General features: G+C 44.3%; 1 protein-coding gene across 6 annotated transcripts in view; it reads left to right on the plus strand.

Annotated features, from left to right (window-relative positions):
* SH3PXD2A (SH3 and PX domains 2A) overlaps positions 1–20005 on the plus strand; it is a 394601-nt gene that overhangs the window by 284330 nt on the left and 90266 nt on the right. For 4 of the 6 annotated variants that reach the window (XM_054036174.1, XM_054036176.1, XM_054036175.1 and 1 more), the window contains one exon: positions 9182–9313. In XM_054036174.1, coding sequence (XP_053892149.1) covers positions 9182–9313 — 132 coding nt within the window. Of the gene's footprint in view, positions 1–8340; positions 8424–8736; positions 8903–9181; positions 9314–20005 lie in introns of those variants that run through there. The other 2 variants (XM_054036178.1, XM_054036177.1) reach the window with 2 other exon arrangements.

A 20005-nucleotide genomic window follows, 5' to 3' on the forward strand; every position in this document is an offset into this window, starting at 1 on the left:
ACTGTTCTTCTCACCACCTGCCTTAGGGCTGCCTGTCCTAAATTTTTGAAGAAATATCCTGATTTGTCACTTTTGCAGAACTTCTAAAAATGACCAGATATCCGTTCTGCACGTCCCATATGCTGGGGGCTAGGTATAGCCCTCAAGAACAGGTTAGAGGAGACTCCAGGCTGGCCCTTCTCCCCAGCGGCACATGCAGCATTTGGCTTGGTATCCCTGCAGCTGCTCCACAGTGGGAGAGGACACAGCTCCGGGCTGTAGTAACTCTACCAGATTGCTGCATCAGTATCCAGAGTGGACACTGTTCCTAGGCGAGGTGTTAGATATGGGAGAGGAGGGTGAGGTGGCACTGCCGTCTGTGGCTATAGTCTCTTTGTTCTAAACTTCACTATGCAGCCCCCTGTGTGCACACTGTCGTGCTTTTTGATTGGGGCAAGGGAGTGTGTGCGTGTGTGAGATGGCTTATTTATCACGGGGAGACTGGCAGTTAAAACGATTCAGGAAGTCATGTTGGAAGCTTTACGTTGAGCCTGTATGTTCTACATTCATTAGTCGAATCCATCAGGTTTTCCGTTCAAGTTGCGCTGGCTGTATCTCTCTCTTTTTTAAGAGTTAGACACGAACAGATGAGTCCAAACCCTGTGCTTATGTGGAACGCTTTCGCTTCCGGTGTCTCTGCCATTCGTATATTGCAGTGGTGGGGTAAAGTCACCTGTATTCTGAATCGGTCTTCTAGGAATCAAAAATATCTGTCTATATTCATTTGTTTGGCTGAGATCACAAAAGATGCCCCAGAAATAATGTTCTATAAATAATTTGCTTGATAGATGGAACCAATTAAACAATTGGAGAAGGTTGTTGTTTTGTTACTAAACAATTGAAAAGGGGCCCAGGCCCAAATCCAAAACACTCTCTCTAATAAGGATCCTGAACTGTTGATCTGGCCCTAAACTTTATGGCTCAGGACCCATTTTACTAAGAATTTGTTTTTAATATTGGGTAACTTTTTTATTAAAATCTAAAATTAGGAAAAGTGTTTAATACTCCCTGTATTTACAGAGCTCTTTCCACACTGCGCCGCAGTGTGCGGTATCCTAAACTTTTACCTCTCCTCCCCTCTCTCCACATGCCCGTACCAGACAACTTCCAGTCTCCTACCAGAACATCACAGCAAATGGCTCTGTTCGGTATAGAATCACTAATACCATTATCTGGCTTTGCTGATCAAAATATTGCTGCCATAGCTTGGGTCCCAGACTCCAAAGCTGTGAGATGAAGGTACTGTTAGTTTTTATTGCTGGAGATGGTCTGTCCTGTCTTACTTAGTTCCAACCGCTGTAAAGTGTTATGCTTTCTTTTAAATGTCTCCTTCCCTGGCTTTGGTTAGATGCTTTTTCCATTTTCATCACTTATCTCCTATTGGGTATAAAAACCTAGAGAGCTTGTCTACTTGGGAAAATTGACTGCCATAACTGTAGTGGAATAATTATTCCGTTATACCATTGCCTGGGTAAACAAGCCCTATATTCTGATGGGGGCAGTGTACATGGTGGGGCCTTCTAGGAGAACACCTGTGAAAGAAATGAACGTTTTGTGTGGCCCATATAACTATACCAGGAAGAAAAAACCCAACATCAAACTTGTTATCTACTCAGTTGTCTTTCTAGACAGTGCCCCTTCTGTGATGGGGGGTGTACAATTTCTAACGATGGCTTGGTGGTAATCCTGACATGCGAATGACTCCCGAGGGCATTCTGCACCAAAAAATTAAAATATTGTGTGCAGAATTTTTAAAACCGGGCAAATAAAATTTGCCAAAGTAACACTACATAATCATACCAGTTTCAATTATTTGGTAATTTATTTCAAAATAGCTGGCAGAATGTATGTCTGAACCCCCTCCCCCCCCCCCCCATATATAATATAATATATACATACACACTCTGAGGAATAGTTACAGAAACCCCTATGACAACCCAGTTCCTGTTTCTCTAGTGTGTGTGTGAGAGAGAGAGAGAGACTCCTCCTGCAACTGTTTCCAAAGATGCTGAAGGGGTTACCTTTTAAAAAAAAAAAAAAAAAAGTTCCAAGTTTATTAAGTCGCCACGATGCTGGATATGAGACACCAAAGTTACTGCTTGCTCAGTATGGGTAAGCACCAAGATCCAACTCTTCTTTTGGAAACTAGTGACATTTTAATGGCACCCATTGTATATACTGCCAGATACCCAACGCACATTTTCTGCAAGGTAAATCAGTGGTCCACAAGCAGGTTTCAGGGGGTCTGCCAAGCAGGGCCAGTGTTGGATTCGCTGGGGACTAAGGCAGAAAGCAGAATCCCCACTGCATAGGGCTGAAGCCTGGGGCCCTGAGCACCCCCACCTGGGGCTGAAACCAAAGCCGGAGCAATGTAGTTTCGTGGGGGCTCCTGTGGTGTGGGGGCCCAGGCAATTGTCCTGCTTACTACCCCCTAACGCCGGCCCTGGCTTTTATATGCAGAAAAACAGTTGTGACAGGTGGGCTGTGGAGTTTTTATAGCATGTTAGGGGAGGCCTCAGAAAAGGGAAAAGGTTGAGAACACCTGGATTAAATGACAGTTGTATCCAGTAGGGCCAGAGAGACCCCCTAAAATAGCAACACTACCAGCTACTTCCACTAAAAATCCTGTTTAGAGAGTGCTCACTGACAATTTCTGTTTGGCTTCTCTTGAAAGATTTTACTGCTCAGTTTTATATTAATTCTTATAGTTGGAATCTGTAAACACTGGGTACGTGATGATCATAAAAGGGCATTATGAAAACCATGCGTGGTATGGATTAAAAGAGCTGACACATTTTATAGGCCCGATAGCAGAATACTTTTGGCAAAGATCAGGGTTCTCACATTTCCATATCCAGACAACTTGTGTCCTGTTGATGGCTTAAATGATTGTCCATTGCAGACCATAGTATGTTGGCTATTGCACCACAGCAGAGGAAGAACTGGCTTGGTACTACTGGCCTGCATTGTTCTCTAGGAGACTTGAGGTCAGTAGTAGGCCTCTCTGTCGCTGAGAGCTGCAGAGGTAACTATGCTCTCCTGCTTGGGCTGGGGGACAGATTGGGGGTATGTCGTTTAGCAGCCAGCCATCTGTTTGAAAGAGTGGTACAGACACACTCTGAGACGATTACCCAGTCCCTGGAGGGTGACTTCACCCGACCCTCACCTCAGTATCCCAGGATGGATTGTAAAGCTGAGCCCTATGGAGAGAACAGGCATCCTCGGGACTTTAACCAGGAACAGACACCAGATGAAAATAACCTCACAGGCAAGCAAACTCCGCACTGCTGTTCTGAAAAATGCATCCTGCTATGGGGGGCCCTGCAGGCTGGGATCAAAGGGGTTTGTGAAGGTGGAAACAATGTCTTGGTTCATCAAGCAGATTGAGTTTCTTTCCCCCTGCTTGCCAGTTGTTAGTGATTTTAGCAGTGGTGTTCTGCATTTGACAAACTAGATTAACTGAGGCTACAGAGGTGAAGAATTTAAACTGAATGGTTGGACAGTCAACCTGTAATTCTCATATGAGGCGCTAGGGCCTGTGTGGCAAGTCTAGATCTAAACCTGTGCACAGGGACGCTGGAATTATACACCATTGCTGGTCCAGTCTAATAAATAGTGCATTCTCTGTGCAAAGTTACTTATCTTGCTGTTGGTTTCAAATCATTTTACACTCCCTCAGACCTTAAATTTTCAGCGTGCCACAGTTTTTTGCACAGACTATACACAACTGCTCGGTAGAAGCTGTTATGGGGTGGGGAGTATCCGGGGCTTTGGCATCTGGGGAGGGAACCATTGGGTCTTTTGACATCCAGGAAGAAGGCATGTAAGCTGGCTGTGGCTTTTACTACCGAGAAAGCATCTCCGGCTCTGGTTCTGGGAACGGGCTGCCTCGCCTCTTTAGCTCCCCCTTGTAACTGTTACTGAGGGAAATATTTCTTAGCCTCTTGTGGAGGAGTCCCAGAGTACAACCAATGGGCCCAGGCCTGCAAGGTGCGGAGTACTTTTTTTTTTTTTTTTTTTTTTTTCCCCCCCTCTCCCGTTGAAGCCAAAAAGTTGAACCCCCTTGGCCCTCTGCAGGCTGGATGTAAATGAAACATGTCTTGAAATGCATCCACTTCTGGGTTGGAGGGCAGCAGCTGATTCTCTACACAACAGTAGAGGGAGGAGGAAACTTTTGTCCAAGGACATAGAGATGTGGGATCCATCACCCTCGTTAGAGGTCCCATAGCACTTTTTTTTTTTTTTTTTTTAAACAGGCCTGTTTTAAGTCTCTTCTTTTTATCAACTTCTTGTATTGCATCAATCGCTGTATTAACTAAGGGCTTGTCTGCACAGTGCAGCAAAGTGCACCAGAGGGTGTGATTTGTAAAGCATTGTGAATTTCGTATCTTTTTAGCAGGCGAGTTAGGGCACCACATGTTAGAATTCTTTACAAATCGTACCCCACTAGCACTCTGTGCCAGGACTGTGTGCACAAGCCCCAAGATGGAGCCACATGAAAACAACTACTTAGGGCTTGGCTTACGGTATCTACCTTAGAAGGATGAACTACCAGGTTTCAAACCTGTGACTGGAAGAAGTCCAGGTGTTGCATATCCAAGGCTTAACTGTTGTAGCCAGATCTGACTGTTGTATCTGGAGTTAAGGAAGAGGCCTCTAAGTGCTGCTTCATGAAGTGACACTTCTTTCAATTCAGTTGGCAAAGCGCCTCCTCTGGCATCTGTCTTCTGGCTAAAATGTCAGTGAATAATATGTGGGTGTTTGCCAATGTACATCGTAACCTGGAGCAGCCCTGTTGTGTTTGTATCCAGCAGGGATGGTTGTCATAATGGTTACCATTCCTGCCACTGGACCCAAGATTGTGTTGGACTTTTGTTTTTTAACTAAAAATTTCCGTTCTGGAGAAATACCAAGTGGACGTGGGTCTCTGCTTTATCTGACTCCCTGTCCATCCCTACCTCCCCCAGAACTGGTAATTTCTATTGTTTGTTTGTTTGTTTGTTAAATTTGCCAAAATACTTTAAGAAAGAAAAGTTGCTCCTGTACAGAGCTGTGCTGTCCATGATCTAAAGGAAGTCACTGTCCGGAAAAATCCACTATTGTCGTCCTATGGCTGACACCAAGAACTGTAAAAATACTACCCCTGTCTGATCAAATCACTACTTTCCCTTGCAGATTGCGCCCTCAAAATTACTCATAATTTGCACATGTAGGTGCATGTATAAATGTTGCGTCAGTGGTGACTTGCGATTCTGGTTAGAGAACCCATATTTTCTCAGTTAACAGTTGTGCCTTGTGATCTGATGGCTTTTACTCATGTGAGGTAGCCTGACTGATGGCAAAATCAGTCCCGCCCTGATTGTATATAGGCCTTTTAGGGAGTCATGGTGTGGGGAAGCCTGTATTGATGCTCTGTGATCTGTAAGTTTGATTACTTCTGTGCCCCAGGCTTTTATCTGCACTAAACTTGCTTAACAAGAACTACTTGTCTTGAAGTAAATATGGTGTAGCTTGAGTAAATATTGTACTTTTTTTTTTTTCTACTATTCTTGTAACTTTCCTACCAAAGCACAGTCCTGCAGTAGCCTCTCAGATATTAGAGGCTACCAAGTTTCTGATATTGACTAGATTGTAAGTAGGGTGACCAGATGTCCCGATTTTTCTAGGGACAGTCCTGATTTTTGGGCCTTTCTGATAAAGGTGCCAATTACCCCCACCCCATCCTGATTTTTCACACTTGCTGTCTGGTCACCCTAATTGTAAGTGTTTGTGTGTGTTTGTTTTGTGATCTCATCCTAGTCCCCTGTGGATATTGCTTCATGTTAGAAAACTACCATGAAATTAGGCACATGTCCACACAGTTGATGGACACTCTTCCAGGAGAGCATTGAGCTGGGTTAGTGGAGGTTACTTTCAGTCAGGATAGAGTTGGCACACTGTGTGTGGGCCTAGGATTAGAATAGCAGGCAGTGTTCCAAATCTGGTCTGAGGTACGTGGCATTAAATTTTGCATAGCACTTACCTGCACTGGACTTCATAGATTCCAAGGCCAGAAGGGACCCCTGTAATAATCTAATCTAACCTCCTGTATAACAGAGGCCATAGAACTTCCCCAAAATAATGCCTAGAACAGATCTTTTAGAAAACTATCTTGATTTTAAAGTGGTCAGTGATGGAGAATCGACTCTGATTCTTGGTAAGCAGTTCCAATGATTAATTACTCTCACCATTTAAAAGTTTACACCTTTTTATTTCCAGTCTGAATATGTCTAGCTTCAGTGTTATCAACCAAACTTGTAAATTCATCAAAAAATATCAAGTTAGTTTTAGTTTAACAGAAGCTATTTTCCATAAACCCATGTTGATTCTCACTAATTTATATTATGCTCCTTTAATTCTTTATTAATAGAGTCCCACATCAGTCACTCCGTTATCTTGCCTGGGACCAGTGTCAGACTGACAGGCCTATATTCAGGTCATCCTATTTACTCCTTTTTTAAAAATTGGCACAATATTAGCTTTCTTCCAGTCTTCTGGAACATCTCCACTGTTCCAGGACTTATTGAAAATTAAGATTAATGGTCCAGTGAGCTCTTCATCCTTTTAAAACTCTTAGACATTATTTAAAATCAGCGTAACTTCAACTGCTGCTGTTTTAACCCTCCTTCCCCCCACCCCCAAGATACTAATGGAATGGAAGGAGTGTCATCATATGGTACAACTACATCAAACCCCCCCCCATTAGTTATATATATTTTTATAGCTGCCTTTACTTCCCCTCTAAACCAGGTTGGTGTGTGTGGTGGGTGTGTTTTTTTTTGTTTTTTTGTTTTTTTTTTAACCAGTAGGGTCACTGTCTTCCTCAAGTGTGGGATTGTAGTTGTCTGAGCATCTAGTAAAGTGTTAAATAATTCCCAAAAAGCTCTGTGTGTGTGTGTGTGTGTGTGTGTACTCTGAGTAGTTTAGCTGGACACACTTAAGGAATTTTATTCTGAACCTCTTAAACCTGGGCCAAAGAGACGCAATCAGTATTGTTTCAGGAAAACCCTGGACTAATGGCATTTGAATGAGGCACTAGGTACCTGCCAGAAGAAAGGAAAGGGAAATTTTTAAGCCTAACTTTGTCTGTAAAATCAATTTACATACTAAACAAAGATGGATGTGCAGGCACTGTAAGAACCATGCTGATCGTGATCCTCCTGGTTGTAATGATTTAAATAATTTAAATATTCCATTGATTACCTGGTTTGGTGGATAGGGCATTGAACTGGGACTTGAGGTCCCGGATTCTATCTCGATCCTGCCACTGACCCATTGTATGACCTTGGGAGAGTTCTTTTGCCTCACTTTCCCACCTCACCTTTTGCCTGTCTTGTTTCTTTAGTTTACACCAGGAATCTCCGCTACATAGTGCTTAACCCATTAGGACTCCAATCTATTGCAGCTTTGTCAAATGTTTCATATGGCTAGTGCAGCAGTTCTCAAACTGTGGGGCAAGACCCCAAAGTGGGTCGCGACCCCATTTTAAGGCGTCTCCAGGGCTGGCATTAGACTTGCTGGGAACAAAGCGGAAGCCAGAGCCCCACTGCCCAGGGCTGAAGCCGAAGACAGAGGGCTTCCGCCCTGGGTACTGGAGCTCAGGTTACAGGCCCCCAACCTGTGGCTGAAGCCCTTTGGCTTTGTCCTCTTTTCCGCCCTGACCCCCTGGGTCATGTAGTAATTTTTGTTGTCAGAAGGGGGTCATGGTGCAATGAAGTTTGAGAATCCCTGGTCTAGTGTCTCTAAACAAGGTGATCCTTGATGCTTTGTTTAGAAGGAGATCTACATCAAAAGGATAGTATCCTTCTCTCCCGTTTTTTAAACTAAAACGGGAACTGTTGGCTTAAAAAATGCCTTCATAGCCTTTCTCTCTGCAGTGGTGTGTGTGTGTGTGCGCGCGCACAGAGCCTTTCTGTGTCTGTCTGTTTGGCGGTGGCGTGGCCCTGTGTGCTTTGTCGATGTTGCAGTTGAGTGAAGTATTAAGGAGATTCTTGCGTCTCCTGCAGCTCGCTACATGGCAGAGAGCTCTCCCTCCATCCCTGGCGGTGGAACTCTCCTGTCTTGTAGCTTGGCTTGAAAACATATGATTTGCATTATTCGGAAAACCAAAAGAAACCAATCAGAGGGATGCTGGTGTGTTTGGGGGTGGGGGGCAGAGAGGGAGGGAATGTGCAGGAATAGGGAAGCAATATCTCCTGATGGTTGAAAAGTCCAGCATGGAGAAGATGAAATAATTTAAAGCATTTCATGCTAGCTTGCAAACTTCTTTAAAAAATAAACAAACATTGGAAAGGAGAGAGAATCGGACTGTGTAAAGATTTCCGCTGTTCATCTCGTACAAGGCAGTATGTGGAGTTCTGCATCTGTTATAATTGGAGGGTTGTTGTGGGTTTTTTGTTTTTTTGCACGACTGTGCAAAATGCTTGGAAAAGGCTGGTGGGGAGGGGGGTGGCTGTGTTAATAAGAATCTGGCTCTGTAACTTTCTTCTGTTTCAAGTAAACAGTCTCTCTCTCTCTGTGTCTCTCTCTGCCCTCCCCTCGCTCTCTCCCTTCCTCCACCCCTTCCCTTACTCAGTCCTGCTCATGTGTTTTCTATTTAAGGGCTGCAGTGCACATGAATATGATTGGCATCCGCAGCCCCCTCTTGACTTGCAGCTCAAGCCTTCAAGAGTGGAGAAGGAGCTGAGCCTCCGAGGGGAGAACTGTTTATTTTTTCTTTTTGTTTCCTGGGGGGGAATCGCTCTGCTGTGGATTTATGCTGCTTCTACCCGGGGTTTTTCTATCTGAATGGGGACAAGGATTGTGGCAACCATGTCGGGAAGAGGTTTATTTTCAGAATCCGTCATGAAACTTTGATTAATTCACTATGCTTAAAACTTTTTTTTTCTTCCACTCTAATGTTCCTCTGTGCTGCTGGGTTGTGGGCCAGAGGAAGCTGTTTCTATATGGCCAGCCTTTTGGGGATATGCTGCGAGCCAAGGTTTTGTTCTGATTGGCTTGACGGCGGTGACAAATTGGCCTATCATGAATTGGATGGACGGAGGTCGCTCTCGAGGAGCCATGGCTGGAAGCTGGCTTACAGCTTGCTTTTTCCCTTCCCCAGGTGCTGATGCTAGTTCTGAACCCATGATCCTGGAGCAATATGTGGTGGTGTCCAGCTATGAGAAACAGGAGAACTCGGAGATCAGCCTTCAGGCTGGGGAAGTCGTGGACGTAATAGAGAAAAACGAAAGCGGTGAGACACTTGTACCTATCTTTTTTTTCTTCTAATAGTTTGGTTGTTCATTCCCTTCCTTCGTTCTCTCATCGTTTCATGTAACTATACATTAGCTCCATCTGGTACTGTCTGGCTGAGGATGTTGAAGTTTCCCCCTGTTGGTTTGGGCTGGGGGCCAAAATGTTGCCTTCTGCTGTAAGAATGTCTCGTAAGCTTGTTTGTTAATTAGCCAACGTACATTAACAGAAAACTAAGGCGGGAGGAGAGAAGGTTCCACAGCTTGTGCACATACTTCTTAGAATAATACGTTGCCCTGCTGTCACCTTTTTTTTAAAGCGTTTGTCAGCATTTCCATTACTAACAACTGTTTTGGGGGGATTTATACACGGCTGTTAAAACTTACTCTGGGATGAAGACTTGGCTTGACAGCTCAACTGTTGGCCCAAAACGTAAAAGGGACGAGAGACTACATAGGTTCAATAAAACTTTAAAATTGCTACTCGCAAAAGTATTGGTGTGGCCTTTTTCAGGCAAAGAATGGGAGCCTCCCTGCTAGCAATGTAGGCTTAAAATTCCCTTCTTATGCTGCTCCTAGAATAACCAGTTACCATTCGGAAAATGAAATTTTGGCAAGTGATTTGGTCAAAGGTTGAGGTGCAGTGGCTTTGCCTCCTGGAAGTCTGTTTTCAGACAGTCTAATGAAATGCTTCAGAAGCCTGTGTACGTGTGCAGCGCTGAAAAGGTTAACTGTTGGCTAAATGTAGCCTCATGCCCATTTGCTTGCTTCTGCACATGCCCCCTCTCCCCTAGCCCCTCCTCACACATCAAAACAAAACGGTTGCCTAAGATTTTGGGTTCAAAGACCTATTTTCTCGTGTCTTACCCAGAGGAGCCATTGCAGACTTCTAGGTATGTTCACAGACTAATCTTCAGAGATGAACACCAGCAACTCCCATTGATTATAGTGGGAATTGTGGATGCTCCGCTTTTCTGAGGATTGGGCTTTAACCGAGAGCTGTCCTGATCTGTGTCAAACATCCACCCTTTCAAAGTCGACTCCGGATTGGTTTGGAGTGAGTTCTGTACGTCCCAAACGCTAATATTTTCACTGGGTAGCAGTTCCACAATTTTACGGAAAGCTAATAATCCGAGTCTCTGTGTACAAGCGATGCACTCGAGGAACTGTTAGCCTGCCAGGTGACTAGAGCGGTGTTAAAGGTGTAGTGTGTGTTTGGAAAATATGCAAACGCTTGCTAGTGAAGCCATATGGTCTTTTGGGTATACAATACTATGTGTTTTTGCAAAACTAATAAGGCGGCACTAATAAGGAGCACATATCTACTTATTAAGAGGTGATTATCGGTGAAGGAGGGAAAAATGCCATTAAATAGCCACTATGCTGATTGTGTTAAGATAGGGGTTCTGTTAATTATCCAATGCACTAGCTCCCAGCCAGTGGTGATGGGAGTTACCCATGTGTATCCTAAGGGCAGTATGTAGACCCCTTATTGTAGCAGCTCTCCTTCACCTTCATGATCCATTCTCCTCTATTTTGGATTCCAAAAATAACCACCAAGGAGATTTGGACTGTTCAGCAATTCAAGGGTGTCTGGTTTCAAGCAAGAAAAACAAGGGAATTCCAATTCAGCCTTCCCTGTTGTGCCGAGGAAACTCAGTTCATATGGTATTAAAGATCATGGCTGTTGCTAAGATGGAATGTCCGTGTTAAGTGAGATTGTATGGTCAGAAAAGCAACTCCTATGAAAAGGTGCCTTTTTAGAGCCATATCCTGCTCCATTTACTCACTGAAGTAAAATCAGAGGGAATAGGGTTAAAATCCCTTCTTAAAGAATCATCTGTAAAGTCCAACAGACTAGTCCGATGGGTCGTTACCCCCATGAGGGTCATGAAAGCCAATTGGGCAGGGAGGGGTTTGCCAGGAGCTGAACACTTCGTAATTTAGGGAAGAAAAAAAATCTAAAGCAAGGAAAATCCCTCTCCCCTATTCCCTGCACACTCTTACTCTTCATGGTCAAGTATTCCATGTCAATGTCTCAAAACCCACACACAACTTTTAGCGGCTTAGTGTCGATACATTTTTGACTTTTACTTTTATAGTATGAGTAAGGAGGATGTAAAGAGTTTTGACTTTGAATAAAGGGGTCCTCGGTCACTAACCTAAAAAGACGGAGAAACATGGGAGTAGTTTTATAGTCGCTCTCCTGAAGAACAGAGGTAGTTGATGATTAGTGGTGGGCAAGCATCATTAGGTCTGGATGTTTGACTAAATCCCTGGCTGAGAAATTGGGCTGCAGCTTTCCCAAGAACAGAATTCATCTCAAACTTTTCAGCAATTCCTGGCTTGGGCCAGGTTGGAAATACCACAGGAATGGCTTTTTCCAGGGAATCTTGTGTTTTTGGAGTTGGCTAAAAATACAAAGCTGAGAAGTTGCACAAAAAAGAAAAGCAGCCAACAAAATAAATGGAGAGACTTCTTTCAAACTCAAAACAACCTCCTCTTCTCTTCTCATTCATTCAGACCCTGATTGCATCAGGTAGGTTCACTTCTCTCCCTCTGGTCCAGGTGAAAACCTAGTAAGCCAGTCTGAATGTAACTTGAAGTGATGTTCGTTTTTGAACAACCCACATGCGCAAACAGTTTGGATAGTGGTTAACTGTGTGGTTCAAACTTTTATCGGACTGAGCATCTTGTTCATTAGACATCCTTACTGCTTTCCTACTGCCTTTGACGAAAGACTGTTAATGTAGTTTGTAAAATCCCATACAGTACACGTCTGGCTCTGGTTTAGTGGTGCTTTAGGAAAGCTGGCTATGAAATGCATAGGTAGTTAGATTTTTTTTTTTTTCCTTTAAATCACAGTAATCAAAATAGTCCCAATAAGAGTGTGTTGATACCACCCAGAAATATCAAGTGTTGCATGGCTTTTCCCCTTCCGAGAGAGAGAGAGAGCAGCTTTGTAAAACGAACCATTTGTTCCCCTAGTAAAAAGCCCACGGCAGCTCTGTTAGCTGAATGGGTCTGTATGTTGCAAGCCGATGTTCTGAAGTAGAGCTTTTTATATATGGTGTTGTCCATTTTCTCTTGGGCTGAGCTTCAGCCAGCGGTCACCAATCCATCGATTGCGGGGACTCTCCCAGTCGATTGTAATCTCTGGTGGTGCAGCGGGGCTGCCTGCTGCTAAGGCAGGCTCCCTGCCTGCCGCAGCCCCACGCCGGATCTGGAAGTGGCCAGCGTGTCCCCGCTATCCCTGGGGGGTGGGGGGAAGGAGACGTGGCTCTGCACACTGCCCCTCTCTGCGAGCACTGCCCCCAAAGCTCCCATTGGCCAGCTACGGCGAACTGTGGCCAATGAAAGCTTTGGAGCCAGTGCCTGCAGAGAGGGACAGTGCACAGAGCCACATTTCCCCGCCCCCCCCCCCCCCCCGGGGCGGGGGCACATTGGTCCCTTCGGGGAACTGCCAGGGAGCCTGCCTTACCTTGGTTGGTGGTGCAGCGAAGCGAAGTGCTGCCCAGCGGGAGACCACACCTAAATCCCTCCTAGAGCCAGCACCCCGAACCTCCCTCCTGCACCCCAACCCCCTTCCCACGCTGTGAACCCCTCAGCCCAGAGCCCACACCTCCTCCCAAACCCCTTCCCCAGTCGGGTGAGGGTGGGGGAGAGCAAGCAACTGAGAGAGGTGGGCAGGGCCTTGGAAGGGGTGTGGCCTTGGGGAAGGGGTGGGGTAGAGCCTTGGTTGCCCTTAAATTCAAAAAGTGATCTTGGGCATAAAAAGGTTGGAGACCACTGTTCTAGAGCCTGAATTAGGGCTACCACATTCTGTATTATTTGTACCGTTCTGGCGAGGTTAGCAATACTTTGCAACCATCAGGTGAACTGAAAACAGAAAGTGGCAACCTTAATGAGTTCTAATTACAATCTCTTGGCCATTGGGATTTGACATCTAACGTTTCAATGCGTCTGCGTAGTAGACCTTGATAACCACTCTGCCCTTAGAAAGCTTTCTCTTGTGATCTGAGAATACTATAACTTTCACGCCACAAGGTAACAATCAAGGATGAGAACTCTGGGCCTAAACCTGTGAGATTCTGTTTTGCTGAGTGCCCTCCGTTATTATTGGAACTAATGGGCCTTGAACGTACTCAGCACATCAAATATTCAGTGCTGGATAGTGTATGCTAAACTACTTTGGTACCTGAGCAGAGTTGAGGGCCATTGGAAGGCTACCGTCACTCTGAGTAATCATGTGTTGCACTTAACTAGTCAAAGACCACATTCAAAGCAACGTTTTTTCCATAGACAAGTGATGGAATTTGAATCCAAACTTTTTGCAATTTAACTTTCCCAAAGTTGAGGCACATCCACACCCATAATTTTGGTTAGGGCCCATACCTAATATTTAATTTTTTCTTTTTATCAACCATAGTAAAATATCGTGTCTGGTAAGAGAACGTCTTCATTGCTGTGCTCAGTGCAAGTTCAAGAGATGTCCAGGTCGTAAACCTGAAAACCCCTTTCACGCTGTTGATGCAAGGTCAACGAGACTCATTTTGAGACCTTCCAGCCATGTTGTATCAAGCCTGTGGGTCACTTCATGCTGAGTGTCACTGCAGTTGTCAGTGTCCACTTTTACGGACATTTGGGGTACTTAAAGTAAATGCCCACCTTCTGACCAGCCAAGAGTTCACAAAAAAATCTGTCTTGAGACCTTCCTCTGACCTCTGGGTTTCTGTGTAATGGAAGCTATCCTACCCCATGTGTATATTTGGGGTATAGTCTCCCCTTGCTATGTGCAGTTATTTCCTTTTTATTATTCACCATAGATGCATAAAGAAAATTACAGCACTTTACATTCAAAATCAATCTCAACTGGAGCTACAGCTCTTTCCTAGGCACTGTCTCTTCCATCTCATGATTGCATCTGTTAAATGTTTTGAGTCTGCATGTTCGTAAAAATCTTCCTGCAGAATGTTGTTGTTCAAAATTGAGCTCTGTGATAGGCTGCATTTTTTTTTTTCCTGTGTGGTGTTTAAATTAACTACTCCAAAAAACCCGTGCAGCAAATTTTCTGCTGTTTGCCAGTCTTCACAGTACAAATGACCGAATCAGTATATGTAGAACTTTTGTTTAAAGAAAGGAAGGAGGGGGGAAAAAATTGGACTTGTGCTGACTTCATTCTTGCCAAGTTTTGTTTGGATGTGGCCTGAAATGGTCAAGTTATAAATTGTGGCAATGCTATTTGTAATGGAAACCCTGACAGACCGTTAAGTATAACTGTACTATCAACCGCCTTTCATACTGCGCTTCCTCCTCTTCTCTCCTGATCAGAGGGGTGGGATTGAGGGTTCTTTATACATAATCCATTGGGATTTACTTTTGTGGTGGTAGAAACATGGGATGGCATTTTCAGCTGGCCTGAACAAGCCCATAGCTGTTTCCTTTGCAATTACATAACTGCAGACTTATTTCCAATATTATATTACACACAATATGTAAAATAAACGTATTATGGCTAGTGTAATTTTATCGGGACCCAAGGGAGTTTTTTGGCAAGGGAAATTGCCCTTTTCTTGTAGCTTGCTGAGATTACCTTGTGGCAATATGAAGTTACGTTTTGGAGTGTGTTAAGTTTTTATCTCAGTAAATGTCTGTTCCAAATGGCTTTCTAATCTAGGAATTCCAAGACTTAATGGTTGTCCCCTACAATGTGAATGGATTTTATGTATACCTGGGAATATGCTCTACTTTATCATTGCGCAGGTTCACTTGTGCTCCTTGATGGATGCAGGCTTAATTAGGAAAACTATACAAAGATAAAGGAGGGGTCCATTTAAGACTAAACAGAGCCTGCCTCCACCAAAACTTTGCCTCCCTGACTGAGACCTTCTGCCTCCCTGTTCTCCCTTCTCCACAACCCACACACTGCTGTCTAGAATAGTCTTAGGGGTGTGTGTGTGTATGTGTGTGTTGGTGTTTTTTTGGTCTTATTTATTCCTTTCTATGTGGCACAGTCAGGGCCGGCGCTTCCACTAGGCGGTCGCCTAGGGCGGCAGGATTTGGGGGGCAGGATTTTGCCATCCTCGGCAGCAATTCAGCGGCGGGGGTCCTGCCGCGTCTTCGGGGCGCTTCGGCGGCAGGCCCTTCACTCACTCCGTGACCCGCTGCCGAAGCGCCCCGAAGATGCAGAACGGAAGGACCGCCACTGCCAAATGCTCTGAGGAGGAGCACTGCCGTCTAGAGTGGCAAAAACCCTGGCGCCGCTCCTGGGCACAGTGCATCCCATCTGTGGGGGCTAGACTAGATCTCCTGAGGTCTCTTCCAACCCTCATCTTCTGTGATTCCATGATCTGTGCACAGGGCAGATTGTTCCTTGCTTCATATTCTGTTCCTAGGGGCCAGTCAGGCAAGGCTCCACCCCCTCCTGTTCATAATCACTGTTTGTGTCTGGGCTCCTGCTGATCTGTAGATCTTGTATCCAAAGATCCTGCCTTTACCAGGGAAAATACCTGTCACTTTCACATTCTCCTTTGCCCCTGGACAGCCTCCCTCTTTTGGTGGGCTGTACATTCTTGAACTCCTCTTGCAGATCCTGCCTCATAACTTGCTACGGTTAGCATCCCTAAAATTCTCTGTCCTGTACTCCTGTCTTCACCCCAACCTTACATCTTCAAAACGGAGGAGAAGGAAATGGGTGAGGACTAGACAGACCAGGGAAACCATGCAACTAACACAAGTTGGGCTGTGCACCCGATAGTGCTGTGTAGACGCTAGCAAACATCATCTGTCTTCAAGCTTGCAGTGTAATACAGTACTAGAGAACAGTAAGCAAAGAGCCAAAATGTTTCTTCAATTTATGTAGAGAAGTAACCTGTTTTGTTGAAGTAAATTGGGTGCAGCGCTGGATTCTTGGGAAAACTCTGGTGTGCAGCAGCACGCAAACTCGCTGTCAGGGCTGGATCCCCACTTTGAACTTTAGGGTACAAATGTAGGGGCCTGCATGAAAAACTTCTAAGCTTAACTACCAGCTTAGCTCTGGTTCGGCTGCCACCATTTCAATGGATTCCCTCCCTGGGAAGCCTTGAAAAACCTTCACCAAATCCCTGGTGAAAACAAATCCAAAACCCCTTGGATCTTAAAACAAGGGGAAATTAACCATTCCCCTCCTTCCTCCCACCAACTCCTGGTGAATCAGTTCCAACCCCCCCCTGGGATCTACAACAGGGAGAAATTAACCATCCCCCCTCCTTCCTCCCACCAATTCCTGGTGAATCAAGATCCAAAACCCCTTTGGATCTAAAACCAGGAAAAATCAATCAGGTTCTTAAAAAGAAGGTTTTTAATTAAAGAAAAAGGTAAAAATCATCTCTGTAAAATCAGTATGGAAATAACCTTACAGGGTAATCAAACTTAAAGAGCTCAGAGGACTCCCCTCTAGTCTCAGGTTCAAAGTACAGCAAACAAAGATAAACACTCTGGTAAAAGGTACATTTACAAGTTGAGAAAAACAAAGGAAAACTAACACGCCTTGCCTGGCTATTTACTTACAAGTTTGAAATAGGAGAGACTTGCTTAGAAAGATGTGGAGAACCTGGATTGATGTCTGGTCCCTCTCAGTCCCGAGAAAGAACACACTCCCAAACAAAGAACACAAACAAAAACCTTCCCCCCCCAAGATTTGAAAGTATCTTGTCCCCTTATTGGTCCTTTAGGTCAGATGCCAGCCAGGTTACCTGAGCTTCTTAACCCTTTACAGGTAAAAGGATTTTGGAGTCTCTGGCCAGGAGGGATTTATAGTACTGTACACAGGACAGCTATTACCCTTCCCTTTATAGTTATGACACTCTCAAATGAAGTTACCACAGTTTCTTATGAAATGAATTGCACATCCACCAGTTGTATGTGTAATACATTTGCATGCAGAATTACTGAGTGTGTGAGACCGCAAACACTGTTTCAAGTGCAATTGCATATTCTTCTGGAAATCGGGGTCCCTGGTTTTCTGCTTACTCTCCAGTCCACATTTCATGAGAGATGGTATGGTTGAGTGGATGTGCTCCTGGACTGGGACTTGAGATTTGGTTTCTAGTCCCAATTTACCTGCTGTGTTAAAATTTGGGCAAGTCACTTTACTTCTCTGTGCATCCATTTGCCCTCCCTCTGTTGCCTGCCTGGCCTATTTAGATGTAGAAAGGACAGTAAACTTTTCAGGAATAGGACTATATGTAAAGTGCCTAACACAGTGGGGTTCTCAGTTATGCCCTTTAAGTGTTACTGGAATACAATTTAATAATCTGCCTCTTTAAAAATAAGAACAAGTGCTTCAATGTATGAAGACTTTCCGGCCCCTTCAGCACCACTAGAGATCCCCACCTGAAGTGCAGGCTTGGGTAAATGGCTAAGATTTCATTTAACTCCTTAGATGTTGTCCAGCCCCTCTACTAAAGGGGAAGGTAAAGAATACACTTCAGTATTTGGGATGAATGACCTGGACCTGTTGCAAATATGTTCTCTCAGTGGGCATGAATTGCTAACTCCTTGTCAGAATAAAGTTATGGACCGTGTGGAGTTAGGAGGGATCTGGTTTTTGAGTCAATGAGACGTGTCTGCGTTCTGGCTGCCTCTGCTTGGCTAAACCAGGTAGCTTAACAAGGATCGACACCTTTAATGTCTTGCAAGACAAAAGCCTCACGGTATGATATTGCATAGGCTCGAAGCTATTCTAGGCCCATTCTGATGTTGTTCAAGCTAGGCTGATTGAATTTGCCCTCAAAATGGAAACATTGCTGGCAAATCTGGGATGACTTCCAGCCCTAAGTAGTGAAGGCAGATCTGCCTCCATTTTCTTTAAATGCTCTGGCACCCAGCAGCTAGAGGACATGGATTCTCTGGACATAATCAGTTGTTATAGCTGTCTAGGCTGTGTTTAGCCAAAGTACACTCAGTGCTGCTTAGTGTCTGTCTCATGCTCTGTTTGCCACACTGGAGAGGATCTTGAAACTGGCCTCATGCTGCTACAGCAGCCTATTTGAAAAGCACTGAATCAGGAGGAGGAGATCTTTAGGTGCACACCAGAAATTGGCTGGTCAGAAGAGGAAATAATCCATCCCTCTCTCCTCTGTGCCATTATTCGGGAGTGGGAGAGAGGCTGTCTTAAGGCATAGCCATTCGAGTCATTAGCTGGAAGCAGCGGGGTGAAAGTCTACAAAATATACAACAGAAGAGGTTAACCCTTTCTCTTCCAACCATTTATTTTAGTTGGTGTATATTTGGGGAATTTGTTTAACCACTTAAGTTTAGCCAGGATAATATCATGGTTAAGGCGCTAAAACCTAGATTCAGTTCCTACCTCTGCCACAGACATCCTCTGTGACCGTTGTCAAGCTATTTAATCTCTCTGTGCTTTGGTTCCTCATCTGTAAAATGGGAATAACAATGCTTCCTTTGTCTTGTCTACTTAGACTGTAAATCTTTGGGGCCGAAACTCTTCCTGTATGTTTCTATAACGCCTACCATAAGGCCCTGATCTCAGCTGGTGCTACCATATGACAAATGGTAAACAAGTGTGGTACACAATGAACATTCAGAATGTAATGTGTTATGGTGGTCCAGTGTTGTGCAATAGTCTTGTGATATTTTTTTATTTTGGTGTTTCTATGGTGCCTTGCAAAATGAGTCCTTGATCTCAGTTCGACCTTTAAAGTACTACCAAAATTGCAAAAGACAAACTAGTGTGATGCAAGATAGTCGTTCATTTTGAATGTGTCATGGTGTCTCGTTGTGCAACAGTCTTGTGATATTTTTCATCTTGGCATAACACCCTCAAGAACTGAAGGTTTTTTGAGCATGGCTCTTTTATTCAAAGATCTAAAGGGAATGCACAAGAGGAGGACAAAACAGGAATCTTAGAGCAGTAGGGTATGTCACAAAAAAGCTTTCTCCCGTCTATCCCAGATAGAGCAGACATTGTTCTTCTTGCCCTACAATTTATCAATTAAAATACTTGGATTAATGTCATCTGTCAGATGGAACAATATGGAATCTTAGGACTTAAGAGTTACAATGGACTCTCATGTTGGTGACCATGAGATTTGTCTGTTCCCCTGCCAGTGATGGATTGTCTCTACAAATAGACAGGATAAGACAGCGTGCAAACTTTAAGTGACCAGTGCTGTGTGGTTCCCCTCTCTTCCCTTGGGAGGCCTTTCTGTATTCCAGTGACTTTGACCTCATTTTTTCTTTGATGGGTTGAGTCGCATAAGTCCTAGTCATGCTACCTTGAATTGTGGTGCATAGCTCCTCTCACTCTTTGGTGTTTAATCAACTTGCAATAGCCATTTGTAACTATCTGATATCACTATTATGCACTGCAAATATTTTTACTAGAAACACTTCCCCCAGGACTACCTGGTTGCATGCTCTGCACTAGCAGAAATGGTCATAGTTGAGCAGTTAGTCAGAATGATGGTTAAAGTGACATGGGTCCTGCTTGGTGCTTGAGTTGGTCCATGCAGAATGATGCATAACCCATTTAGATCAGCCTCGGTGCATCTCTGCAGAACAGCTAGCCTTACTAATGTATTTTTTCTTGGATTCCTTGGGTAAGCTCTGCCTATGGTAGGGAAGCTAATGCTAATGACTGTTCCCCAGGTAATTTAACTCCTATCTGCTTATCCAACCAAATTAAAGGGAGG

This window comes from Malaclemys terrapin, chromosome 7 (genome assembly GCF_027887155.1).
Source record: "Malaclemys terrapin pileata isolate rMalTer1 chromosome 7, rMalTer1.hap1, whole genome shotgun sequence".
Classification (NCBI taxonomy): Eukaryota; Metazoa; Chordata; order Testudines; family Emydidae; genus Malaclemys; species Malaclemys terrapin.